Here is a 26441-nt window from a genome sequence, read left to right as displayed (position 1 = left end):
TCCTACACCACAGGCACACAGAGGGCACACACAGAGCATGGAGCATCCTGCTGCTGCTCTTGGAGGCAGGGATGGCAGAGCTGCTGGGGCTTTATTCCTGGGATGGAACGGGAAGGGCTGTGATTTGAAAGGCTCCTTCTCTTCCAAACTCCTTCAGGAACATTCAGGGAACCAGCCAACAGCTCACAGCAGCTTCCAGACCTCACATGGAACCTTCCCCAGCTGTCAGCCACGCAGCCTCAAGCTGTGCCAGGGCAGGTTTAGATTGGATATTAGAAAAAAATTTTTTACTGAAAGAGTTGTGGGGGCCTGGAACAGGCTGCCCAGGGAGGTGATTGGGTCACCTTCCCTGGATGTGTTCAAAAAAAGGGTAGATGAGGTGCTCAGGGATATGGTTTAGCTTAGGATGGGAATGATTGGACTCGATGATCTTCAAAGGTCTCTTCCAACCTTGTGATTCTGTGCTTCCAGCAAGAAGACCCAAAGTTGACCAAGTCAGTTATAGTTTGGATGCTGCACTGGAATTCTTCAACTCACTAGAGTTGTCCGTTGCTTGGACAGGATGGATTTCAGACTGCTGCTCTGTGTTGGGGAACCTGGAGTCTTGGAGGAAGATTTGGGAGCTGCCCTGTGCAATGGACAGAAAGAAGCTCTCAGTAATACACAGAACTAAGGACAAGCACAGCAGGGATTGAGTCTGGGTCACGTCTGCCCAAGGTCCAGAGCCCAGCGCAGGAGAAAGGCCTTTCAAGAAGTAAACAGGCAGTGACACGTGTGTTTTAGTGGAAACTGGGGGTGTCACAATACAGTAAGACAATCCTGAGATCCCAGTGTAGTTGTAGGCGCTGCACTGACTCCCACGGCTCTGCCTGTCTGCTTCTCAGGGGAGTCACGTGTCAGGAGAGCTGGACGAGCTTTCAGGAGCCCACCGAGGGCCAGCACGGTGCCAGGTGGGAGGTGGTGGGCTGTCAGGTCTCTGCTGTAGCATCTAAACTGTCAGCCTCAAGCTCCAGCTCTGGGCTGAATAACCCTGACTCCCAACCAGGTATCTGTGCCTGGAGATCAAGTGGTTCTTTATTTGCAGTGCTGGAACTCTGCTTGCCCACCTCCCTCTCGGGGCGAGGGTCCAGCTCGCCTCACGTCCCCAGCCCGCAGCCTGCCCAGCGCAGTTTCCACATCTACGACGTCCTCAGGCTCCCGGCACACCAGCCCCACGTAGGTGTCTAAGGTCTGGGCGTCGGTATCGGGATCGATGGCACGGAAAGCGGTCTTCAGGTCACAGGCATTCACACCTCTGTTCAAAGACACCCTGGTCACTGCTGTGGCCTGTGTGTGCCAGGAGCACTGCTGTGTCTGCGGCAGGAGCGCGGCTCTGTGCCGCTGGGAGCACAGGGCACAGGCAGCCTGCGGTACTGCTGCCTCTGCCAGCCACCCTTTGGGTTTTACCCATCTGTGCAATAGAGAGCAAAGTGCGAAGTTCCCATCTGAAGTCAGGAGCTCTGAGACTCATGACAACATGGGAAGACCACAGTGTCACCCTGGGGCACGCTGCTGTGCTCGCCTTTGGTCCAGAACTAACTTTTCCCTGGCTAACTCTGCACCCAGCTCAGGCAGGACTCAACTCAGTGGGCATCTGCCCGCCTTGGGTGTACCCGGTGCCTGGCTCCAGGCTGCTTCTCTGCACAGCCTCCTGTTTGCACAGTTGTCAGGCCCGTTTGCCCCTTCCACTCCACAGAACCAGTGTCCGAGGATACACGGGGCTGCGACCGTTGGTTTTGGGGAGCAGAGGAGCCTTGAGACACGAGGCTCTGGGTACCGAAGGGGACTGACTGCTGGTGCAGCCAGTCTGCCCCGCAGACCTGATCCCCACGTGGGGTCAGGAGCGGATGCTGTGTGGGGTTTTGTTGAGCAGAGCTCAGCCAGGTTTGGGGGTTCACTGCCACATTTGAGCTGGGGCTCTCTGTAGTGCCCGCGCTCCTGTGTCTGCAGCCAGGTTCCCTCCGGACACGCTGTCCTGATCTGCTCTTCCTCCCACCCCTTCCCTCCATGCCTACGTTAAATCTCCCAGCTCGTTCTTCAGCTGTCTCAGGTACTCCTGCTTCTCCCGGACGTCCTGGCTCCTGAGCTTTGCCACGAAAGGTTCGGTGTTCCCCTCCTCATCCTGCAAGAAATGCCAGGTGCGTTAGCGCTGCCGTCTGCTCCAGGCCAGAGGGGCTTCCCCCTCCTGTGAGCTCTCGGCTGGCTCTCTGAGGAATGGAATATCCAGGGGAGAAGTGGCAATAAAGGATGTGGATGAACCCCTGTCACAGGGAAGGCAGGAGCTCGCGTTGCCGCTGTCTGCAGGTGGCCTTTGGCTCTCACAGCTTGCGGTGGGCACTGCCACTTTGTTAGTCTGATGAACCCAGGGAGTGACAAAACCCACCAAACCCTAAACCAGGCTTGGTTGGAAGCTAAAGGAAAACTTAAGTATCACCAGCTTACTTCTCTGAATAAGGATCTGTAGTTGATGAGGTCCTGGGCACTGTCCAGCCTGACCCTGCTCACATCTAGTAGTTCTTGGATCGACTCCTTCCTTTTCAGGGGAAATGTTTCCCTCAGCACCGCGCTGCACGGGGACAGACAGGGACAGAAGTGTGGATGCTGTTACGGTACGAGCACTTACCCACTGCTGGTGTAGCTGGCTGGTTTTTAGGCTACCAGGTTTTTGGGGCCAGACCTTCAAATTCATTCCTGGCTTTCATGGGAAACGCGGCTTAAGAAGCATGTGCACATTTGGCTGCTGAAACAAGGGCGATGTTTTCAGCAGAGCCCAGGACTCTGCAGAGTGGTGGGTGCTGAGCCGTGCAGGGAACCTGGGAACGTGGCTGAATGGGTTTGCTGGCAGCCCAGGCTGAACTGGTCGTGGGGCATGCAGCAGAGCTGTGTTCCCAGCAAAGTGCTGGAAGCAGCTGGTACTTCTGTGCCATGTCCCAAAGGAATGCTGCGCTCAGAGTCATGCTTGTGGCATCACGGCTCATGAGTGAGCTGGGAGAAGCCTGACAAACCTTGCACCCATAGCACAATTCCCAGAAATACTGTGGGAGCAGTCGTGGGAGCTCATGGGAGCACTGCCCAGGCTCCCGTGTCTCCTCAGCCCACGGTGGGGTGCAGAGGCTGCTGGGCCCCCTTGCTGCGTGTGGGTATGAAGCACCCCACGTCTGCTCAAAACCTGCAGCTTTGAGAGCACCCTAAGGCTATTGCTGGGGTTAAGGAGAGACTCGCTACAGCTGCCTGTGCAGGGATTTGCTGGCAGACAGGCACAGCGGCATCCTGACAGCAGAGGGGTGCCAGGCACGGGCAGAGCACTTGCCTGAACTGCTCGCTGGTGAGGGATCCGCTGTTCGAGCTGTCGTGGGCAGCCAGCTCCTGCTGCAGGTTGGAAATGATCCGATTCTGGCTGTGGTAGTGGTCTTCACTCACCTGGGAAGCAGAAGGAGGTTTACAGGTCAGTGATGGCCCCATCTGCTCCATCAAGAGGGAAGCAAAGCTGCAAAGGGACCGCGCTCGCTTCGACGGGCACAGTGACCGAGTGGCTCTTAGTGCCTGATAAATAATCGAGCTGCTTCTCCAACAACCTGCTGTGAAGCAGATGTCCTGCTGCTGGAGCGCTGGGGTCAGAGATGATAATGGGGCTGGGGCAGAGGCTCACCCCAGCACATCTGGGACAGCTGCTGCATGCTCAGGTGCACTCCCTGCATCGCCTGGAGCGGCAGAAGCCTCCTCGCCTTGCTCCCAGCAACCTCTCCCTTCCCACGCAAGACACATGTAGGTGTAGGGAGACCTGGGGGGGGCTGCGTGTCTCTGTTATGGGAGGGGGGACGACGTGGCCATGCCATCACAGCTCTCCAGCTCTGGGGTGGTGCTGGGAGCAAGGCTGCCAGGCCAGAAACTGCATCCTGACCTTCACAAATACGGCAAGGATGGAGCCAGGAAGGAGCCCAGGTTGGTATCCGAACAGGACCCCCATCAGAGGGGGCATACACGACAAGACCAAAGCATGTAGAAGAAACGGGGATCTCTAGAAGCTCCATGGGCAGCAGGAAGGGCCCGCAGGGTCTCACATGTGTGGCATTCCCCTCTCTAGTGTGGGTCAGTGTTTATTCTCATGGGAAGATGCAGCTTGCTGGGGGAGGGATGGGGGTGAAGCTGCTTTGTGGAGGGAACGCTTCCCCTGCCTGGTGTGGACTGCGGTGCTGGGCTGCGGGGTACCCACCTTCTCAGTGAGCACATTGTAGAACGAGCTGAGGACGGGGTTGGATGGACAGAGTCGCATGTTCTCATAGAGGTTGTAGGACCACTCCATGGCAGCGGCGTCCCCGTGCTTCTGCTGCAGGTAGCTGAGAAAGAACTCGGGCAGACTGTGTCGCTGCCCTGTCTGCGGGCGAGACCCCAGGAAATCCCCTCAGCAGCTGAACTCAATCAGATCTGCTGACTCCAGCTCTGGGATGCCTGTCTCAGGGCTAGTCAGGGGCTGCCATGGCATCAGCTCATTCCAAAGGTTTCTCCCAGGTTTTTATTCTCTTTGTGAGCCTCCTACGGCCTCGGACAGCCAGCCTGTCTGTCTGCCTCGGCAGAGAACGCGCATCTCACCCCTTGGGCCTCCAGCTCAACCCCAATGCCCCCGCTTTGCCCACGAGGAAGGGGAAATCCCTTGGGCTGGGTGTAACCAAAGCAAAACACTTCTTAACTGGTAAAAAAGGTGACATAGATTGTTTTTTGTCCCTGCTCCTCGTTTTTCCTGTCATGGCACCTCCTCCTCTCCCTCATGGGCCCAAATACTGCAGATGTGAGTTAAAATCATCACATATGATGATGTGATTTTTAACTCACATCAACCCATCACAGGTTGATGTGAGTTAAAATCAACTCAGGAGGAAAACCCTGGTCTGGCTTTGGCTGCACAGGTGCTGCCCAAGTTTCCACCACTGAAGAAGTGAAGCTGCATAGTCAGAATGGTGTGGGGTCCTGCAGAGCACCCCCCCAAGAACAACAGCAGTTGCTCTAGCTGAGGTCCCAGCCTCAACACATGGCTGGTTGAACTCGGGGTGCCCACCGCAGCGGTTCCTCCACTGCGCTCTGCCTTGTGGAGGGCTCTTTGCTCACATCCCAGCTGCTCTTGCTGGACCACTGCAGTATAGGCCCCTGGATGCCTCTGGATTTGCTGTGCTGGTGGCTGGGCATCAGCTGCTTCCCAAGGATTTGGCCATGCTGGGAGCAGGAGCTCCAGAAGCATCTTGGCTGGGGATGGAGCTACTCCATGTACCCACGTGACACTGCCCTAATTCCTGAGTCAGAGCCCTGCCTGGCACGTTCTTGCACGGTTTTACGTGGCTCGGTGGGGGTGACACACTCGGCAGGACATGAGTCAGACCCTGGGTACCCAAAGTGCGCTGCCGGCTGTAGCAAATGCTGTTTGTGGAGGAGGAAAATGGGACAAACCTGCTGTTCTAGTGCAATTTTCTCCTTCCACACATCCTTCAGGATGTTCACCACAGCCTTCTTAGTCAGCTTTTTGTTCTCGACGTCACCTTCATGCCTCAGGTACGCAGGCACCGTGTCATCTTTGCCCTAAGGAATGGAACAAACACAGGTATAGGTAAAGGCACACGCCTCGCTGGCAGTGACGCAGCCCCAGAGCCACGATGGTGGCACCTAAAGCCATTAAAACAAGTCAGTCATGTGGATCTCATTCCCAGAACTATAAAACCCGCCCATCAGCACCTCCACAGGGTATCTCAGCTGCTCCAGGTAGGTCCGCACCAGCCACGCGGCCCCTTCCCCACCATTAAAACTTGGTCCATGAGTGATTTTGGTTGGTGTGGCCCTGTGGTGTCTGGGCAGCTGTGAGTATAGCTGAGCACCACTGTGATTTGCAGTCAGTACGGTGTTTGTTAGAGCAGAGTGATGCTAAAGCTCTCGGTGTTGTGCTGGAAGCTGTGGTCAGTGCGGAGATTTTGGCTGCAGAGAGGGTGAGGGACCTTCTCATGGCAATGTGGAGCTGCTGGACCTCATCCTTAGGTAAAATGGCACTGTGTGAGAGGTTCTGCCCAGCGAAACTAGAAGAGGAAAGATCTTTCTGGGAAATATCTTCCAGGAATGCAGGGCAAAGACAGGTCAAGCTTCTCAGTACGACGTTGAATCTTTCAACATGCCCTTCTCCCTGTCCTGCTTCCTGCCTCCCCACGTCCCGGGCAGTGCATGGAGATGCTGCGAGCTGACTTCACTTCTCGATGCCATGCCAAGGAGTCATCCCCTGCCAAGCTGTGCTGCTGCCTTCCAGTGCTTGTCTGAATTCACCTCACCAGCAGAGACCTGACATGGGAGGAAACACACGCCGCTCTGCCGGGTGCTGCCCTGGTGCTGCCGGCAGCCAGGGGTAGGGACAGGAGGATGACACGACTCCTGGGCAGCAGGAAGCTGTTCATGTGTCTGAGCGATCCGGTGCGGTGTTCACAAGGGGCTCTGCCCCACTGGAAGTACCTGCACGTGAGATGACTCACGTGGCATCACTGCAAACCATCCAGCTGAGTCTTTGGCGTGTTCCCTCTGTTTCAGCTCTCTTCTTGTGCTCGAGTTTGAGAGTTCTTGGTGGTTACGCCAACGGGAAGGTGAATACTGAAGACACCAGCCATGAAAGCTGGAACCTTCCTGATGGATCCTGATTACCGACTCATCTCGGGGGAAACAAGCAGAGAAGAAATCTTGTACGTACCAATCCAGGGAAGAAGTCGATGTCTCTCAGCCTTCTTGTTCCTATTTCTTCCAGAAGCACATCCACCAGCTCATCGCTGCTCTTCCCCTTGGCCAGGCTGCCCCACTGGTCAGCTCCACCAGGAATCACCTCTGCAACAGAAAAAGACACTGAGCTGCTGGAATAGGAGAATATGCCCACACCTACCAGTGTCGTAGTTTGTGTGGCTGGGTTCTGGTGGAGGGGAGGGCTGCAGGGGCAGCTGCTGCAAGGAGCAGCCAGAAGCTCTCTGCAGCCCCACAGAGCAAACACCAGCCGGCTCAAGGCCGGAGTCGCTGCTGACCAAGGCTGAGCCCATCAGGGATGGTCACAGCACCTCTGGGAGTCACAGTGAGGGGGAAAAACCTGCCAGTAGCCGCTTTGTGCCCCAGAGAAGGGAGTGAGAAGGTGTGAGGAGCTGTACAGGCACCAAGGGCAGGGAAGGGGGGAGAGGAGGCGCCCCAGGTGCTGGAAAGAAAGATGCCCCTGAGCCCCTGGAGAAACCCATGGTGGAGCGGGTGTCCCCCACAGCTCATGGAAAAGGCCCAGACCCCACCTGCAGCCTATGGAGAGGCCCCACACTGGAGCAGGGGCGAGCCAGACAGGGCTAGCAGATCCCAGGAGGACCCTTCTAACAGATACGGGTCTCCAGACATCCAGGGAGTCTCCTAAGATGCCCAAGGCAAACCAAAACACTCTGCAAACTCTCCTCCCTCAGCCCACTGCCTAAAAGCTGAGGAGGAAACAGGCTGTTGCAGGTAAGAGCAGCCCCACAGTGAGGTGTTTAAAGACGAGCTGACCACTGCCAACACAGCTGGCACCTGAGCACTTGGCCCAGCTGGGCCGGGGGGTGCAGCTGCGCTGTGCTTGCTCCAGCTGGGCGCACAGGCTGTCTCGCTCTGCCACGGTCTCCCTGTGGGCTTCCAGCAGCACTTCGTACTTGTTACGGAGCTCATCAAGATCCTCCTGCAGGGGCTTCATCTGAAGGACACAGAAAGGAGTAAGAGGAGTTTTCTGTTGTTGCCAGGCAGTTCCGCTGGGCATCGGTGTCGCTCAAGGACTTAGGGAGAGCTGTCCCTGGCTCCTGGCTTCTAGATTGGGAGAAAAAGAAATAATTTGTTAAATTTTATTGTCACCATTTACAAAACCTCCTGGCAAAACATGCCAGTGGGTTTTATGCCTGGGATTGTGTTTCAAAATAGATCTTAATCTGCTAGGAGAGAGTGGGAGAAACACTGAGGTTTGTTCTAGGACTCTTCACAGGCATCCCCTTCGGACCCACCATGCTCATTTAGGGTTTCTTTTTGATACGATTTATCTTTGCTCCACCACTGCATCGTGATGCAGAGACAACCTCAGCTCCAGCTTGGGTTTTGAGGGCCGTGTCTGTGTTGTTTATGCTGCAGTGGAGGGACACGAGCGGTGGATCAAGCTGTGCTGGAACAGAGCTGTCCAAATGCATCTCCAAGAGCCCAGTGTTGCTTCTCTGAAGCACCAAGATGGGTAACGCTATTTTTTTTGGCCTTCCTGGATGTCCTCATCCATCCCTCCTTGGGTGGTGGGACCTAATGTGTTCTCTTCCTTATGCTCCTTTTAGAGGTCTGATTGCTGCCACTCTGTCACCGCAGGGTCAGAAGAAGACCCCCATCCCTTTGCTGTCCTGCAAGTGATGTGGCATTGCTCCAGTGCCAGCTGAGCAGCCAAACCTTTGTTCTGGAAAGGCAGCAAACAGATATGGCATGAAGGACCTAGTCTGCTCCTTTCACAGCTGGAAAATGCCTGGATGAGCCCCAGCGTTGGGTTGATGACCTTGGAGTTCCAGCAGACAAAAGATGATGTTTAATACTACTGGAAAAGGCAAAAACCCAGCTAGACAGAGAAGCATCTGTAGCCCAGCAATAGTTTCTGTTAGTTGTGGCTTGGGCAAAACTGGGTGATGTATGTGAGGTGACCCTAGTTCCCTTATTTACGTATGCAATGACCTCAGAGAGTGGTTCCCCAGCTGCAGCCCCTGGGCTCTCTGGGGGCCATCGCTGCCTTTGTGGTGTTAACCCAGTTAAACCTGCTGTGGAGGGGGGGTGATGGTACAACCACGGCACAAGAACAGGACGGTACAATCACTCTGAGTGTGACTGTGATCGGGGGGCAGTTTTAGGGATGAGAGGGCAGCGCTGTCTCGTGTCCTTCATGCCTGGAGAACAGGGACTGTCCTAACGCAGGGTCACGCTGTGCTGAGCCCCCATCCCAACCCCAACAGTGTTGCGTCGCGGTACGTCTGGCTGTGCGGTGTTGCTCGGAAAGAAGAAGCTGTGCTCACCTCCTGGAGTAAATCAGAGTATTTTTTCTCCAGTGCTTCAAAATCTCTCCTGGGCACCACATCTCCATAGTCTGCTTCCATTTTGTTCAGCTTCACCTGGGCTTTTGTGAGGTCCCGCTGAGTGACCTTCAATGCCAACATTAACTTCTGCACATCTTCACCCTTGTCTTTAAACAACAGCCAGTGCTGAAAGCTCATGATGGACAAACTGCAGCTGCAGCTTTTGAAACTGCTTAAGATTTTAGATGACAGAAACCCAGAAATCACACACAGAATCACAAGGTTGGAAAGACCTTTAAGATCATTGAGTCCATCCATTCCTGTCCTGTGCTAAACCAGCTCCCTGAGCACCTCATCTCCCCTCTGTTAAACACACCCGGGGGTGGGGACTCAGCCCCCTCCCTGGGCAGCCTGTGCCACAGCCCCACAACTCTTTCAGGGAAGAACTTTCCCCTCACATCTGCTCTGACCCTGCCCTGGCACAGCTTAAGCCCATTTCCCCTTGTCCCATCTCCTGTCCCCTGGCTGAAAAAACCTCTCTGCACCCTCCTGTCAGGTCAGTGGAGGTGGTGATAAGGTCTCCCCTCAGCCTTCTCTTCTCCAGGCTGAACACCCCCAGCTCTCAGCTGCTCCTCAGAGGATTTGCCCTCCAGCCCCTTCCCCAGCCTGGTTGTCCTTCTTTGGACTCACTCCAGGACCTCAATGTCCTTCTTATGGTGAGGAGCCCAGAACTGGACCCAGCACTTGAGATGCAGCCTCACCAATGCCGAGTACAGGGACACAATCCCCTCCCTTTCTTGCCCAGAAAGTGTTGGCAAGAGCCAAATAGGTAGAGACTGGACTATTATTAATAACAGTCAGGAGTATATGGGAGTGCTTGGGGTCCCCCTGCTGCCTTGCCCCTCTTCCCCACACACAGCCGCACTCAAAAGCTGGGGCTTGGCTGTGATTAACAGAGAGGATCCCAGGCAGAGAGCCTCAGGCAGCCACCGTGGCTCCATGGGTGGCACTGTGGGTGTCTGTAACCCAACTGTGGATTAACAGGGACTCAAAAAGGTCCCTGTCACCACGAGTACCCTCCGTGCCCGGTATTTGTGACACCTGAATTTCAGGAGTTTTGCCCACCCTTGCGGCTGGGGCTGGGTGAGCTGTGCTGATGGCTGGCACTGCAGCCAAGTAACACAGGGAGCCTTGGCACTGGGCAGCTCCTGCCTTCAGTGTCCCTGTTGTGCCAAGGAAGAGCAGACAGGAATACAGATCTGACTAGAAGGTACAGGGGAATCAGCTTTTTACAAGGGCAGAGACTGGCAGGACAAGGGGGATGGAGTAAAGCTGAAGGAGGGAGGGGGAAGTTCTTTGCAGAGAGAGTGGTGAGGGGCTGCCCAGAGAGGGAGTGGGTGCCCCATCCCAGGGGGTGTTCAAGGCCAGGTTGGCTGGGGCCCTGGGCAACCTTGTGTAGCTCCAGGCCTGGAGGTTGGTGTCCCTGCCTGTGGCAGGGGGTTGGAGCTCTGTGTCCCTTGGGGTCCCTTCCAACCCAGCCCATTCTATGATTCTATGATTCAATGCTACATCTCTGCCTCTTCCCTTTCCTACCCATTTTGTGGGTGTTTTGGCCATGAATTTGTCACACTGTTTTTAAAGAACCAAAGTGCATCTGGAGGTATTTCAGAGCTACTCTGCATTTTAAGGGCAATGCTGCACCCCAGGGTGTGTGTGTCTGTGTCCCCATGTGGGACAGGTTCCTAGAGACCCACTCGCTCTACCTTGGGCTTGGGCCTGTGTCCTGTCCTGCTGTTCACAGTGCATACTGTTCAGTTGTGCCAGGAGCATCCTGTGGGCATGCTGCTCGTTGAGGTAGCGAGTGTACTCCACTGTGACGCTCTTCTGCAGATGCTCCACCTGTGGGAAACAGAGGCTGGAACTGATGGGCAGCATGGCAGCAGTGGGACCTCTGGGACAGGGTTAGCAGGTTTAGAGCAGAAAATATGGAGCAGAGAGTGGGATACGGGACACTACGTGGGAAAAGCTGGAGTAGGAGAGTGGGCAAGTGATGTCACTGTAGGAAAGGGTGGGCTGGGCAGAAATACAATGGGTTCAAATGTGGAAATAGCACACAAAGGGTGTCACAGAGTCACAGAATCGTAGGGGCTGGAAGGGACCTTGAGAGCTCATCAGATCCAAACCCCTGCCAAAGCAGCTCCCTAGGACAGGTTGCACAGGTCAGCATCCAGATGGGTCTGGAATATCTTGTTGGGCTTGTGAACTCTCGGTGTTGCTTCCAGCCAACCTGTCTTTGATAACTCCTGAATTAGCTACAGTAGCTGTCAGGGCCCCAAGGACTTTAACTGTCCTGATCTGCCTCTGCTGGACATGCATCCACACAGGCCTGACCACAGCAAGGAGCTCTGTTTAAGCTCAGGCCAAAGGTTTTGGTCTTTGTTGAGCTCTGCTGTAGCTCTGTCCCTGTCCTCCCTCTGTGCCCTCACGGGTCTGATGCCATAGGCAGCTGTTCTCCTGGCTGAACCCCTTTGGATGTTGATTTCCTCCCCTCCTTCAAGCGTGACTCTGCAAGAGACAGATACAACGAGAGGTGGTACAGCCCGTCCCAAGGGAACAGGATATTCTCTGGAAGTGACCAAGACCCAGCATTGTCCCTGGGCCAGATGTTGAGTGCCTGTGCCAGAACTTCTACTGGCACTGAAGGACGAGGGGCGGGAGGTAAGAGGTCAGGGATACGAAATGCATCCAGCTGATGCTGGGGAAGGGTCAACGCATCGTTGTCTCATTTACCTGAGTCTGAAGAGAACTCTTCTCTTCCTTCATGTTGTCAATGAGCTTCAGCAAATGTTGTTTCTCTTGTTTGAGCATATTTATTTCATGTTTGGTCTTCTCCTGCACTGCCAGTGTCTTCTGGGTGCACTCTTCAGACACAATTGAGATCTTAGTCTTCAGGTGCTCCAGGGCACGAATTGTCTTCTTCTGATCAGCTAAAGAAAGCAGAGGTGAGTTCTCACAGTGAGCAACAACTTTACTGTCAGACATTCAACCCCAAAACCGTGCTGGTGGGAACTGGGACTGAACGTGGCTCTGTCACTGGTTGGCCTAGCAAGTGCTGATGGAGTGGCAGTAGCATCGGTCGGGGTTCTATCCCATTGCTTATCTAGCTGTGCATGTGAATTCATTAGGCTCGTTAGATAAGGATTTGATTTCAGCTCAGGCTGGTTATCCTGGTTTGGAAAACAAAGGACAAATAGTATTTTCTTTTGTTTTCTTGAGTATTTAATGTTTTGATCAGACAGGATGAGCACCGATGGCTTCATCGTGCTCCCTTAGGTGGGAAGGTGTCACCAGTTAAGCACAGGCAGCACGTGGGGCTCAAGACAACTGGCAATTAGCAGTGTGCCCTCTTCTGTGAAGGCATGCTCTTTGGAGCCTTGCCTCTGCTTCCTGCTCCCCAAACACGTGGTCTCATGCAACCTGTGGCATGCAGGTGTGTTGTCTACCCACCCTTCCCTCTTTTGAGGTGTGCCTTGACCTCTCTTGTTGTGCCTTCCTCTCCAGCACACCTAGTGAAGAGCTCACGGGCTCCTCCTGCTTTTCTCTCTCAGCTATTTCCCCTTTACCTTGATATTTTTCTTGCAGATCCCTTCCCAAGGAACCTGTGACAGTGCTTGACTGGGATCCCACATCCTGCTTCACAGAATCACAGAAGGCTTTGGGTCAGAAGTGACCTCAAAGCCCATCTAGTTCCAACCCCCTGTGACACACACAGACACCCTCACTAGCTCAGGGTGCCCAAAGCCTCATCCAACCTGGCCTTGAACCGGGGCTGTGGTTCTACAGAGCAGGGTATTTCCTTCCTTTTCTCTTCCCTTTTGCCCTTTCTGCTCTCAGACACTTGGACAGACACTTCCTTGAGCAACACAACCCACTAAACGAGGAGGAAACTTTGCAGCTCTTGGTCATCGTTTTTCCTGCTGGGTGAGTTGACTCAGCTCTCAGAGGTGCCTGGCAGAGCGGGTGCAGGGGGTGGGGACCTGGAAGCTGTTGGATGAGATCACCTCTTCCTTGGCCAGGTGGGTGAACAGACGTCTGACTGAGGTGGGAAGGAGGAGACCTTGAAATCAGCCTCTGATAACCCCAGCCAGTAGCCTTAGTGAAAGGGGGTGGATGCCACGCCGGCCTCATTAGCAAGGTACCAATCTGTAATTAGGAAAATGAGCTTGGCCTCAATATACAAAGAGGTGGGAGGATCCTGATCCCAACTTCAATAAATAAATAAATCTCCTGTTTGGTTTATTCTTAGAGCTTGGAGTAGCCTGGATCCCCTGGCACACCGGCTCACTGGCACACAGCTGGTTTCCAAAAATAAAGCTGTCACCAGAGAGATGTTCTGCTGGGTACACAGGGACTTCCAAGGGGAAAAAACCCAGGAGATATCCCACCCAAGCAGCACAGAGGAGTCAGTAAACAAAGGCTTAAAATAAAAGAGGTTCAGAAAGCAGTGTGCTCTCAGCGACAGCGGGGACATCGGTAACTGTCCTGGGAGCTGAAGCCAAGAAATTTCTATTGATGAGTTCTGGCAGGAAGCACTTAAAACCAAATGTGTTAGAGCAGCGATTAAAACTGACTCCTTCACCTAGTTGAAGGACATTGGGCAAAGAAAGATTTTTGTCCTTCATGAAGAACTATCATAGAATCATTGACTGGTCTGGGTTGGAAGGGACCCCAAGGGTCACAGAGCTCCAACCCTCTGCCACAGGCAGGGACACCAACCTCCAGGCCCCATCCAACCTGGCCTTGAACACCCCCTGGAATGGGGTACCTACCCCCTCTCTGGGCAGCCTGTTCCAGCCCCTCACCACTCTCTCTGGAAAGAACTTCTCCCAATATCTCATCTCATCCTTCCCTCCTTCAGCTTCACTCCATCCCCCTTGTCCTGCCAGTGGCTGCCCTTTGGAACAGCTGATTCCCCTCCTGTTCCTCTGCTCCCTTCAGGGACTGTCAGGCTGCAGTGAGGTCCCCCCACAGCCTTCTCTTCTCCAGGCTGAACAAGCCCAGCACCTTCAGCCTCTCTCCGTAGGGGAGCTGCTCCAGCCCTCTGATCACCTTCGTGGCTCCACTGAACCCTCTCCAACGGTCCCACATCCTTCTTGCATTGGGGGCCCAGCTCTGGACACAGGACTCCAGCTGGGGCCTGATGAGGACAGAGCAGAGAGGGACAATCCCCTCCCTGTCCCTGCTGCCACCCCTCTGCTGATGGAGCCCAGGATCCCATCGCCCTTCAGAGCTGCAAGAGCCACTGCTGGCTCATGGGAAGTTTCTCCCCCACCAGAACCCCCAGGTCCTTCTCAGCAGGGCTGCTCCTCAGGATGATTGGGTAGTCCTGGGATAAACAGTACATGTCCTTCAAGAGACTGTGCCAGCAGCACGCTGCTGCCCTTTGACAGCTGCCCAGTGCCCGGTGTGACATGAGCTCCTGGCCTATTCCCAGCACACTGTGGTTGTTCACAAAGTACCATCTCCCCATGGTGTGGAAGGCCAGGCAGTTAAAGCACCCTGAGAAGGGGCAGGGAACAGCCATCTCAGCTCTCTGCCCTGCCTTGCTCCAGCAGCAATCCCAGCTTCATGTAAGCAAGCACAGCCAGGGAGATCAGGACAATCCACTGCGCTGTAAAGGCGACTGTCCCAGCCACCCCTCGAGCTGCAGCCTGAACTCTGCATGTGATGGAGACTGAAAACCTCTGTCAAAATCTGAAACAGCCCAGGGAAAGGCAAGCCTCCAACACCTTCATCCTACAGACCTGGCAGACCAGAATGTTGGCTTTACCAGCTGACATCTGTTTAGGCTGTTCATCTGTCTGTCTGACCCAACCAAGCTCCCTAAGGATGTGGCTCCCATGGTGGGTTTCCCCCAAAGGTCTAAGTCCAAGAGCTTACCCAAAGTAACTTCATATTCCTTCTTTATAGCTGCCAGCAAGGGACTGTAGGTCGTGAAGGTCTCTAAGATGGACTCAAAGATGTCTCTGTAGGGCTGAGAGAAGAAAGCAAGCCTGAGAAACAGCCAGTGGCCCCTTTGTCAGAGTCCAGCCATTGCTGGGTTGGCCAACGCTGGCATCACGTAACAACGGTGAGAGGGAGTACAAAAACACTGCTCCCACAAGGTGACCTGTGTCTCCCATCTCTGGTCTGCCACCCCTGATTCCTCATGTAGCTGGGGTTCTCTCCCCTGCCAATGGGCACCATGGCACGATGGAGGGCAAACAAAGATTTGAGCTTTCATCACATCTGTCCAGGCACAGCTCCAGGGTGAGAATGATACTGGTCATCTGGAGCAGACTCAGCTCAAGTTACAGGGTGGAGGTGAGGTCAGGGATGTTCAAGGTGTGTAACAGGAGCCTGTGGCTGCTTTGGGTTGGCCTTGTGTTAATTTAAATGGCAAGCTCCACAGAGCAGAGTCTCCCTGGAGATGTCCTTCTCAGCAGGCTAAGACTTGTGGAGAGAGGACATTCCAGCTCCACAGCTGTGCCTGGGCCCTGGGAGGACTTCACTAGCAACAAAGGATGCTCTCCCTGAGTGCACCTCACTACGACATAGAATGAAACATGCCAGGTAAGACAGTGAAACAGACTGTCAAGAACCCCCCCAGTGATGAAGCCCCTATCTTCTCTTGCTATCAGTCACTCATTGTTTCCTTTCATTCTCTTCCATCTACTGCTTTCCCTCCCTGTCACTACGGGGTTCCTTTGGGAATGAGAACTGGAATTAACTGGTGCAGAGTAAATCAAACACAAGCTTCCCATGGGATGTTCCCAAAGGAGGTGTGCCCACTCCCCCTTTACCTGGGTTTTAAATTCAGTGGTTGCTCTCAATGTCTCTGCGAGGTTCTTGATGTCTCCTCAAACATTCACAACAAATCCCCTGGGATCAGACCCATTAGTAACTAGGAATTTTGGGGATGCTGGTTAGGCTCGATGACAAAGCCCCTTCCTGTCACCCACAGAAACCTGACTTCAGAAATGAGAGGTTTTGCATTGAAAACTGGGGAACCTCTGAACTTGCTGCTTTATGGGTTTAGGCAGGAACCTACACACCAGTCGGTGTGTAAATCTGCTTCACACCCACATTACATCACCATGCCTTTCTGATGCCTTGGGCTTTGACTTGAAGATGGAAAACTGTTACAGAAGATGTGGAGAGCCCAAGAAGATGTGAACAACCCAACCACATGCAAACAGCAGCAACCCAACACATAAACAACCTGTTTCTGGGCGAGTTCTCCGATGAGCTGCAAACCCACTCATCCAACACTACCCTTTGGTGCCTACTCTCAGCTACTTTTTCCTTTGGATGGCCACTTCAAGTCATCCATCCCAGCACATAGTTTCAAGTCAAGAGAACCTCATATCAGACCTGCAACTTCAGTTCTTGGCAGTGGTTTTTAGTCAGTTCAAGAGACTGCAGCTCTTTCCTTAGGTAGGACTCCAGCTGCTCCAAGTATGGTGGCTTCGGCGTGGTGAGAAGGGCCTGTTTATTGCTGCAGAGACACAGGGAAAGGACAGACACATGGACTTATGTGTGTCATGTATGTGAGAATGAACTTGTAGTGAACCAGTTTCCCTTCCCACTGCTTCACAGCAGGGCTTTTTCCTGGAGGATATGTATGTTCTCCCAAAGCATACAATGGATGATTTAAAATTCCCCATGGAGCAAGAATCTATTCAGGACATTCTGCTATTGCTACTCTTCAGTTTAAGAGCTTCATCATGGTGTTTTGGTACAAAAAGCCAAGTGAGTGGGTTCTCTGTGTCAGAAAAAGAGTTAAGTACTAATTACCTTGTTTGAAATGGGTCAGGGAAAACAGCTGTTGGACAAAAAGTGAGAACACAGAACGTGTCCTGAGATTCTAGGTTCCTCAGGAGGTTCTAGGGCAAATGTCCCTTTGCTGGATGTCATCATCCAAATTATTAAAACCAGCTGGAATTAAAAAGCCCATCTGTCCTTATCATATCATCCACAACTGTGTCCTGCAGTCCATTGGAGCCCTGAGTGCACCAACAGGCTCTGCAACCTCTTCCCCCACCCCTGGGGTGTGGGTGCTGAAAGGGATCCAGGACTCCCCAGGGTGAGAGCAAGGCAAGTGGGGACAGTGACCTACCCAGCCAGGTGCCTTGGATGGCACAGGGCTTGAACAAGAGTCGCAGAGCAGGTCCCCTGAGGGTAGCCAGCATCATCGTGGAGCACAAGTCTGATGGGGAGCTGTTGAGGGAACTGGGGGGCGTTCAGCCTGGAGGAGGCTGAGGGGAGACCTGAGCACTCTCTTGCAACACCCTGGAACAAGGGTGTAGTGAGGTGGGGGTCTTCTCCCAAGGAACTGGCAATAGAATGAGAGGAAATGGTCTCAAGTTATGCCAGGGAAGGTTTAGATTGGATATTGGGAACCAGTTCTTCCCTGAAAGGGATTGGATATTGGGACCAGCCTGCCCAGAGGGGTGGTGGAGACTGTCCCTCCAGGACATGGGTTAGTTGATGTGGTGGTGTTGGGCAGACAGTTGGACTTGATGATCTCAGAGGTCTTTTCCAACCTTAGACATTCTCTGACCATCGTTCAGTGATGGCCAGGCAAGGCTGCAGTGCCCAGCAGGGTCAGAGGCTGGGATCAGTGAGGTGCATGACAAATGGCTACAGCATAACTCCAGCAAGGAGCCATGGTGAGTGAGTGTGGCTGAAGGCTTCACACAGCTCTTCTTACAGCACCTGGTCCCAGGTCACCCAGCTGGGTACCAGAACCGGTGTAGAGCCCAGCACCCCGACACCTCGGACTGGGAAAGGGCTGGCAGGGCCTGCTGCTGCACCTGGGGCCTGGGCAGGACTCTGCATTACCTCAGTCAATGAATCATCAAATGACAGCACTTTATGGCCATGTTCACCCTCAGCACGACTCACATCAATACTGACAGCGCCTACAGAGCTGCTGGGCAGAGCCAGCGATGTCACGCTGCACTCATGGGGTAACCCAGCATCACTGTTGTACCAACACTGGAGGAAGAGGTTCTGCTCATTAAGGTGATGGTTTTCCAGACCTGCTTCCAGTGATGAGGTGACTTTCCCCGGGGTACAGGCTGAACTCACCTCTGTGTCTCCTCTGGGGCACAGCAGGGTTTATGATTCCTTCGGACGGTCTGTCCGGATACAGACGCAGGCCAGATGGACAAATAGCCTCTGTCAGAAAGCTGAGGGGATGGAAAGGAGAGAATCCCTTTGCTGTACCTGAGCACTACGACTCACAGCAAAGAGACAACACCCAGACTCGTACAGCCGCCTAGGAGCACAGCCAGACAGCACCCGCACCGCCCCCCTAAGCTCTGCAGCCAGGACTGGCCACTCCTCAAACCCAGGGAAACTTTGGGTTTCTTCTCTGAAGAAATCTCCTTCCCAGACCAGGACCAATTGTGAGACACCTCTGAACCACCCCCTGGGAGCCACCACTCATGCTGCCTACGGGTCGTGATTGTGGGGAATCACAGGATCACAGGGGCTGGAAGGGACCTCCAGAGCTCATGAGGTCCAACCCCCTGCCAAAGCAGGGTCCCTGGGACAGGGCACACAGGTTGGTGTCCAGATGGGTCTGGAATCTCTCCAGAGAAGGAGACTCCACACCTCCTGGGCAGCCTGACCCAGGGCTCCCTCACCCTCACCTGGAAGTTCTTCCCCATGTTGGTGGGGAACTCCCTGTGCTCCAACTTGAGCCCATCGCCCCTTGTCCTGTCCCCACAGACACTGAGAAGAGGCTGCCCATGGCCCCCTGTGTCCCACAATTGAGATATTTATATACTGTTTGCATCTTTGGGTGAAAAATGGTTTATCAGTCAACACTGGGAGTGCTGGAGACTACAGCATCCCCCAGAGATGTGGGATGTTTGCATCAATCCAGGAGAGAAACACAAACCCCACAGGTACGGCGTAGGGAGGTTCTGCACTCAGGGGGTGCCCTGGTCAGGAAGCACCGAGCTGCATCAACTCATTTAGATCAGGAGTTTTAAGGGAGGGTTGGTGACCCTACACAAAGCAGCTGAATTCCTATTGGCACAGGACCAAACGAGGTCTGAGGAACAGACCCAGGTCTGAGGAACAGTAAAAGGAACATGGTAAATGGATTTTCCTTTGGGAAGTGCAAGCTCCTCTGAAAGCAAAATCTATTTGGGAATTGTAAGAGTCTCTTCATTTCTATCTTGGAATTTTCTCACTGTGTCTTTGGTGGTGGTGGTGGTGGTAAACCAAGCTAGCTATGCAGGATTGCTCTAATTTATCTTCATTATTGCCACCAAGTAATTAGCATGCAATTGTCCAATACAAGTCGCTCCCTCTTCTGAATGTAAAATTTACCCCCAAGAAAAGTAATTAATAATCAAACCAATCATGGGCAAACAGGAGGGTTTGACTTTCAAACCCCAACCTTCAGCCTGGCTGTCCTGGGTCTGGCCAGGAGAGAGTCAACCTTCCAAAGCAGCCATCAGCAGATCTGATGCAGCAGGACAGCAACAAAGCCTTGAAAGAGTTAAACATAAAGCCTCTGAAGTTTCACTGTCCTAATTTCAGTGCAAGAAGCAGGAAGATGGTGTTGGAGAAACAGTCCCCAATTGGCTGGGAGCTGAAAGTCCTTGGAAGGCCCAGGACAGCACTTACAGAATGTCCCTGCTCTGGGGACACAATAATACTCAGTGACCTCATGCTAATGTAGCACATCCAGCTTCTCCTGGAAGTGGCACATTACAGAATCACAGAATCACAGGGTTGGAAAAGACCTTTAAGATCATCAAGTCCAACCAGTCCCATCCTAAGCTAAACCTTGTGATTCTGTGATTCTGTGCTTCCAGCAAGAAGACCCAAAGTTGACCAAGTCAGTTATAGTTTGGATGCTGCACTGGAATTCTTCAACTCACCAGAGTTGTCCGTTGCTTGGACAGGATGGATTTCAGACTGCTGCTCTGTGTTTGGGAACCTGGAGTCTTGGAGGAAGATTTGGGAGCTGCCCTGTGCAATGGACAGAAAGAAGCTCTCAGTAATACACAGAACTAAGGACATGCACAGCAGGGATTGAGTCTGGGTCACGTCTGCCCAAGATCCAGAGCCCAGCGCAGGAGAAAGGCCTTTCAAGAAGTAAACACGTGTGTTTTAGGGGAAACTGGGGGTGTCACAATACAGTAAGACAATCCTGAGATCCCAGTGAAGTTGTAGGCGCTGCACTGACACCCATGGCTCTGCCTGTCTGCTTCCCAGGGGAGTCATGTGCCAGGAGAGCTGGACGAGCTTTCAGGAGCCCACCGAGGGCCAGCACGGTGCCAGGTGGGAGGTGTTGGGCTGTCAGGTCTCTGCTGTAGCATCTAAACTGTCAGCCTCAAGCTCCAGCTCTGGGCAAAGCGGCAGCTGCTCAGCGCCGCCGAAAGGGCAGGGGGGGCACCTCATAGCTGTGCGTGGTGATCAGCACGATGACATGAAGAAGAAAGGATGCTTCCTCCAACACAGGAAGCCTGGGAAGCTTGGGATGTGTGCCTGGCTACAGGGAGGCGCGGAAACGCACGGCGGTCCCGGACCAAGGAGCGGGTGAGTATGGAGTGGCCCGTGGTCGGAATGGCAGAGTGGGCTGAGAGCCTCCGGTACAAAACCCACCATCGAACATATCTCACTCGTGGTTTGAGAGCCTGAGCAGCGCTTTTCATGCTTTTAAACACAATCAGGCTCCCAAGTACCCAGCGATGCACCTTCCCCTCCTCCGCAGCTCAACTCACGCCCAGTTCCACACTCAAAGGACCAGCCGGCTTTTCACTCACACGACAAGAGGAACTGAAAGGTGCCGGTGCCCAGGCACCACAGCACGATAAATGAAAGAAAAAAAGAGTCTGCAGCTCTTCCCGTGAGTGAAACGCGGCGTTAGTTGAGCTGGGGCACGGACAGCCCGAGCCTGGCGCTCCATGGGGAGCAGCTCCGCCCTCTCGGGGGGCAGGAAGGACCCGGGCGCTGGAGGACACCCCTCCACCCGCCGTCCCGTTCGAGAACAGGCCCCTCTCTGCCTCTGCCCGGCTCGGACGGACGCGCTGCCGAGGGAACAATGAGGCGGGAGAGGCGCGGCACAGGGGGCAGGATCCCCGCACCCAGGTCCCCCCCGCCCGCGGGGCCCGTCCGCCTCTCCCCGGGCGGCTGCGCCCAGCCGCGGCTCTGGCTCTCGGCGGGCGGGGTGACGGTGCCCGCGGCCTCCCAGGTCGGGCGTGTGGCAGCGCCGGGGAGGCGCCGCCGGGCCTGGGCCGGGCCCTGCCCCCCCCGCCCCGGGTGCCGGTGTCCCCTTACCCGCCCGGCGGGGAGCGTCGCGCCGCCATTCTCCGCGCGGCCAACGCTGTTACAACCGGTCGCTATGGAGACCCCCCCTAAGGACCTCTCGCGTGCCGCCATAGCTGCCCCGGCAGTGCCTGACGCCCCGTTGCCGCTCGCCAACCGCGGCGGCCCCGGCGCGTCCGGGCCCCGCCCCGGCGGAAGGCGGGCTCTGCGGAGCGGGCGGACCCGGGGCGAGGCCGCCGGAACGGCGCCGCCCGCCCCCGCGGCGGGGCGGCCCGAAACCGGCCCCTGCGCGGAGGCGGCCGGCGGAGGCCGGCAGGCGCGGAGGCGGCCCCCGGGGCGGCCCGGTGCCGCGGTGCGTGCCGGGAAGGGGAGTCCCGCAGCTGGCGGCGCGCAGCGGGGCCGGCAGGAGCGGGGAACACGCTTCCCGGCGTGCAACGCGCCGCGGGGAGGGGCGGGGCTCCGGGCGCGCGGCATTCCGGGACTCGCGGTCCCGGCGGGCGCCAAGGGCGGGTGGGGACGCGCGGCGCGGACTCCGCTTCCCGTCGGGCAGCGCGGCCCCATTGTGGCCACGCTCGCACGCCATTGGCCGGAGGCCGCGGCCGGGCCTCCCTCCCCGCCCGGTGACACAAAGCGAATCCAAGATGGCGGACGCGGGCGCGGGGAGCCTGCACGGGGGGGACGCGGCGGCGCCGCCGTGCCCGCCCGAGGAGCAGGAGCTCAGCCGTCGCCTCCGCCGCCTCTACCCCGCCGTCAACCAGGAGGAGACGCCGCTGCCGCGGTCCTGGAGCCCCAAGGACAAGTACAACTACATCGGCCTCTCGCAGGGCAACCTGCGCGTCCACTACAAAGGTGCCGGGCTGGGGCGGCGGCGCCGGGTTCGGCCTCGGGCTGCGGCGGGGTGGGCCCGGCGCGTCCTGGGGCCCTTTCCGCGGCGGGGGGCGAGGGGCGGCCGGCGGCGGGCCGGGCCGGGGGAAGGGCACGGGCGGCGGGCGACGCCGAGTGCGGCCGCCGGAGCTTCGGCCGGAGTCCGGCAGGCGCCGGGTTCCCCCGGGCTCGGGGAGCGGAGGTGGCCGGGAGCCGAGGGAGCGGCGGAGCGGCCGCCTTACATAACGCCCGGCAGTGCCGCCAGCCCGGGCCCCCGCGCCTCGCCGTGCCGCATCGCCCGGTTACTCTGTCATCCCGGCCCAGGGGCGCGGTGGCGTCGGCGCGCCGGGGGCTCGGGCTCCCGGGCTTTGCGCAGAGCAGCTGCTCGCAGCCTGCTGGGGCTTGGGGCATCCTCCGCGGGGTTTTCCTTGCCCCTTGCTGGAAGCCGTTCTCCCTGCCGAGGCTCGTTCCTTTTCCCTGCCTGGTTAGTAAACACTGATGTCATTCCCCTCTTGTGTAACCGTTCCCGTCCTCTCCTGATGTGCGGCGGTCGAGCTCCGTGCGTGGGGAAGGGGAGAGCTTGTCCAGGGAGCCTTCCTCCGTGACTTGGAGGGGGGGAACAAAGGGAAAACCAGGGCACTGTAGCGTAGGGAACATCCGTGGTGGTGGCAGTGCAGGGCTGTGTGTGGGCTGGCTATGTATAGAAACAGATCCCTGGGGGTTGCTAGCCAATGGTGGGAGCACAGATCACACCCCCCCCCCCCCCTTGGTATTTATATTTCTGGGTGTTTTTTCTCCAGGTCACGGTAAAAATCACAAAGATGCTGCCTCAGTCAGGGCCACCCACCCCATCCCCGCTGCCTGTGGCATTTACTACTTCGAAGTGAAGATCGTCAGTAAAGGTAGAGATGGGTAAGTGCCTTGTTGGAATCCGGTGGCTGGTGAGGTGTAGTTGGCTCTCTGTACTCTGACCCCCGTTCCGGAAGGGTGAGAGGTCCCGTGGCTGCTGGGTGCAGCAGGCAGGGACATCACAGGGGTGGGTATATTCTCTCCGTTAATAGAGGGAGCGGTGGCAGAATGTGCTGGAAGTAGAGGCACTCACACACCTGCTTTCTGTCCTGTTCCATATGATCAGGAATTTAGGCAACTTTGGGTCTCTGGTGCAATTTAAGTGCAAACAGTTGTTTGCCTCTTGCTAGTGAGGTCTGGTCAGGCAGATCTCTGGAGTTACGGTGCCTCAGAAGTGAAGCAGAAGGGATGAACCTTGGAATTAATTTTGGAGGGTTAGAGGGATGTTTGTGTGGGGAAGAGTGGTCGAAGTGGTCCTTGAGCACTGGAAGGAGAAGTTGTGGGATTGGTTTTTGGGTTTTGGGGTTTTTTTAATAGTGTGATCAAGGAAAAGTTGTTTGTTTCAAAGCAAGGGAAGCGAGATGGGTGTAAGCTGGGATCTGAGCTATTTCAGTCTAGGGCATGAATTCAGGTTGAGTCCTTAATTGGGGGATGACTTGCTGGAGAGGAGCTCTGTGGAGAAGGACCTGGGGGTCCTGGTTGATGACAGGTTGGCCATGAGCCAGCAGTGTGCCCTGGGGGCTGAGAGAGCCAATGGGATCCTGGGGGGCATCAAGAGGAGTGTGGCCAGCAGGTCACAGGAGGGGATCCTCCCCTTCTGCTCTGCCCTGGTCAGGCCCCACCTGGAGTGTTGTGTCCAGTGCTGGGCTCCCTGGGATAAAAGAGACAGGGATCTCCTGGAGAGAGTCCAGAGGAGGCTATGGAGATGATGAAGGGCCTGGAGCATCTCCCCTATGAGGAAAGGCTGAGTGAGCTGGGGCTGTTCAGCCTTGAGAAAAGAAGACTTAAAGGGGAACCTTATTAATGTTTATCAATATCTTAAGTATGGTTGGACCCCATGAGCTCTTGAGGTCCCTTCCTACCCCTGTGATTCTGATTCTGTGATCTTGAGACAGATCACACCATGGAGTATCGTGACAAATAACAACTGTGGAAGCTTGGGGGACTGCTGGAAGCAGCAAAAGATTTTTCTTGGCCAAATCATGTTTCTTGTGGTAATATTTAGTATGGCAGGCTGGTGTTGGGACTGTTTACCCTGTCGCTCTGTGCTCCTTTTGTCAGCAGCAAGTGCAGAAGCAGCACATCTGTGGGTCGAAGGGGCCGCCCCTCATGAGGCGACACCTCAGCAAGCTGGAGCTGGACCAGCGGTGGGGTTTGGATCTCACCTGGTCTTGTGCTCCCTGTGTTGGGCAGGATGTTAAAGCAGGGTGTGCGTGGAGTTTTCCTTTAAAGCAATATTAAGGATGGTGGGAAATGTGGGAATCATAGGATTATAGGAGCTGGAAGGGGCCTCCAGAGCTCATCAGCTCCAACCCCCTACCCAAGCAGGGTCCCTGGGACAGGTCACACAGGTCGGTGTCCAGATGGGGCTGGAATCTCTCCAGAGAAGGAGACTCCACACCCCCTGGGCAGCCTGTCCCAGGGCTCTCTCACCCTCACTGGCTAAAAGTTCTTCCCCATGTTGGTGTGGAACTTCCTGTGCTCCAACTTGCAGCCATTGCCCCTTGTCCTGTCCCCACAGAGCACTGAGAAGGGGCTGGCCATTTCCCCCTGCATCCCATACTTCAGATATTGATAAACATTCATAAGGTCCCCCCTTAGTCTTCTCCAGGCTGAACAGCCCCAGCTCACAGGGCATCTCTAAGGTGGGCTGGGTTTGTCCTGCTGGTGCAGGTGTGAGTTTTGACTCGTTACACAGGTATCTGCTGGCTCTGTGTGTGTGTTGGGCACTTGGCCTTGCTGAAGGGTCCCTGTCGCAGAGGTGTCTGCGGAAGGGGAAGCCGGGTGGGAAGGGGTTGAGCACAGATAATTCATCCAATCCTCCAAGGATAACGCTGGAACTCTGGCTGGTGATGGGTGAAAACCACATGAAAGGCGGAACTTCTCACTGTTGAGTGCTTTTGCTGTCATCAGGGAGGTGAGAACCGGCTTGTCTGGAAAGGCACTTGCAAAGGATCCTGAATCCTGCTGCTTTTTGGTGGGTAACAGTCTGGAGGTTACCTGCACAGAGGTGGGTGCTGGGCAGGGTGCTCTCTACACTGGGTAACAGTCTGGAGGTTACCTGCACAGAGCTGGGTGCTGGGCAGGGTGCTCTCTACGCTGGGTAACAGTCTGGAGGTTACCTGCACAGAGCTGGGTGCTGGGCAGGGTGCTCTCTACACTGGGTAACAGTCTGGAGGTTACCTGCACAGAGGTGGGTGCTGGGCAGGGTGCTCTACACTGGGTAACAGTCTGGAGGTTACCTGCACAGAGCTGGGTGCTGGGCAGGGTGCTCTCTACGCTGGGTAACAGTCTGGAGGTTACCTGCACAGAGCTGGGTGCTGGGCAGGGTGCTCTACTTGGGGAAGAGACCGCCTGTCTTCTTCCACCTCAGGGAGGTGGTGATTAACTGCCTGTCGTTCTGAGACCCTGGCTCAGTGACTTTATGCAACTGCTAACATTGAAATAACTTCCAGCCAACTTCCAGACAATTTTCCAGTGAAATCACGTTGCGAAAGGCCGCTGAGCAGCACTTAACCCTTACTGCACTCTAGGTCGGGCTCACAAGGGAGATAATGGAGTTTGCTTCTTATTAACCCAAGATCAGAGTTTTCCACTGGTGTTTTTACCCTATTCTGTCATGGCAATGACTTCTCAGGACTACTTCCAAAGGTGCAGAACTGTGTATGGCAATGTTATAGCAATCTGAGAGCCACAAGTCAGCAGTGACGTCCCTAAGTCAGTGCTGCAGTGAGCCTTTGGGGAGCCTGTCTGATATCTCAGCCATTCCCATGCCTTGTTTTTCTCTTCCTGGTAGAAAGCACTGCAGTTTTTACCCTTGTGGTGCTGGGGGGTTGTAATTGTGAATTTAAATGGTAGGTGCTGCCTGCCTGGCTCCTAAGAAGGTACTCCTGTGAGTCTTGTCTTTAAAGTCCGAAGTCTGTGAGTTGGAGGCTCGGTGTGTTGGAACAGTGAACTGCAGCAGACACATCCTCCTCCTTAGGAAGCTCTCTGGAGTTTTAGTACACCATACCATCTTGGGTTCAAAGGAATAAAAGTCCAGAAATCTAAAGAAGGGGTTGGAAGGAAGGTTTCAAGTGGTGTGAGTGG

The 26441-nt window shown here is 55.3% G+C and overlaps 2 protein-coding genes across 3 annotated transcripts in view; one reads left to right on the top strand and one right to left on the bottom strand.

The window, feature by feature from the left end:
• Positions 1-1064: 1064 nt before the first annotated feature.
• Positions 1065-21893, bottom strand: TSNAXIP1 (translin associated factor X interacting protein 1; the record flags this gene model as incomplete). The annotated part of the gene is made up of 16 exons (XM_084270067.1): positions 1065-1294; positions 2055-2161; positions 2482-2605; positions 3350-3459; positions 4253-4414; positions 5479-5607; positions 6752-6882; positions 7591-7750; positions 9087-9253; positions 10850-10985; positions 11877-12073; positions 15027-15120; positions 16500-16623; positions 18219-18268; positions 18357-18408; positions 21124-21893. The coding sequence occupies 16 exons, from the start codon at positions 21891-21893 to the stop codon at positions 1075-1077; spliced, it is 2733 nt and encodes a 910-aa protein (XP_084126193.1). The 3' UTR covers positions 1065-1074.
• A 167-nt stretch (positions 21894-22060) lies between these two features.
• RANBP10 (RAN binding protein 10) overlaps positions 22061-26441 on the top strand; it is a gene marked incomplete at its 5' end in the record, with an annotated part of 71101 nt that continues 66720 nt past the window's right edge. For both annotated transcript variants that reach the window (XM_084270075.1, XM_084270076.1), the window contains 2 exons: positions 22061-22268; positions 23084-23195. In XM_084270075.1, coding sequence (XP_084126201.1) covers positions 22061-22268; positions 23084-23195 — 320 coding nt within the window. The remainder of the gene's footprint in view (positions 22269-23083; positions 23196-26441) is intronic.

This window comes from Gallinula chloropus (assembly GCF_964237585.1).
Source record: "Gallinula chloropus genome assembly, chromosome: 13".
NCBI lineage: Eukaryota > Metazoa > Chordata > Aves > Gruiformes > Rallidae > Gallinula > Gallinula chloropus.
The sequence above is the reverse complement of the archived record's forward strand: the minus strand, read 5'-3'. Positions and strand labels throughout refer to the sequence as shown.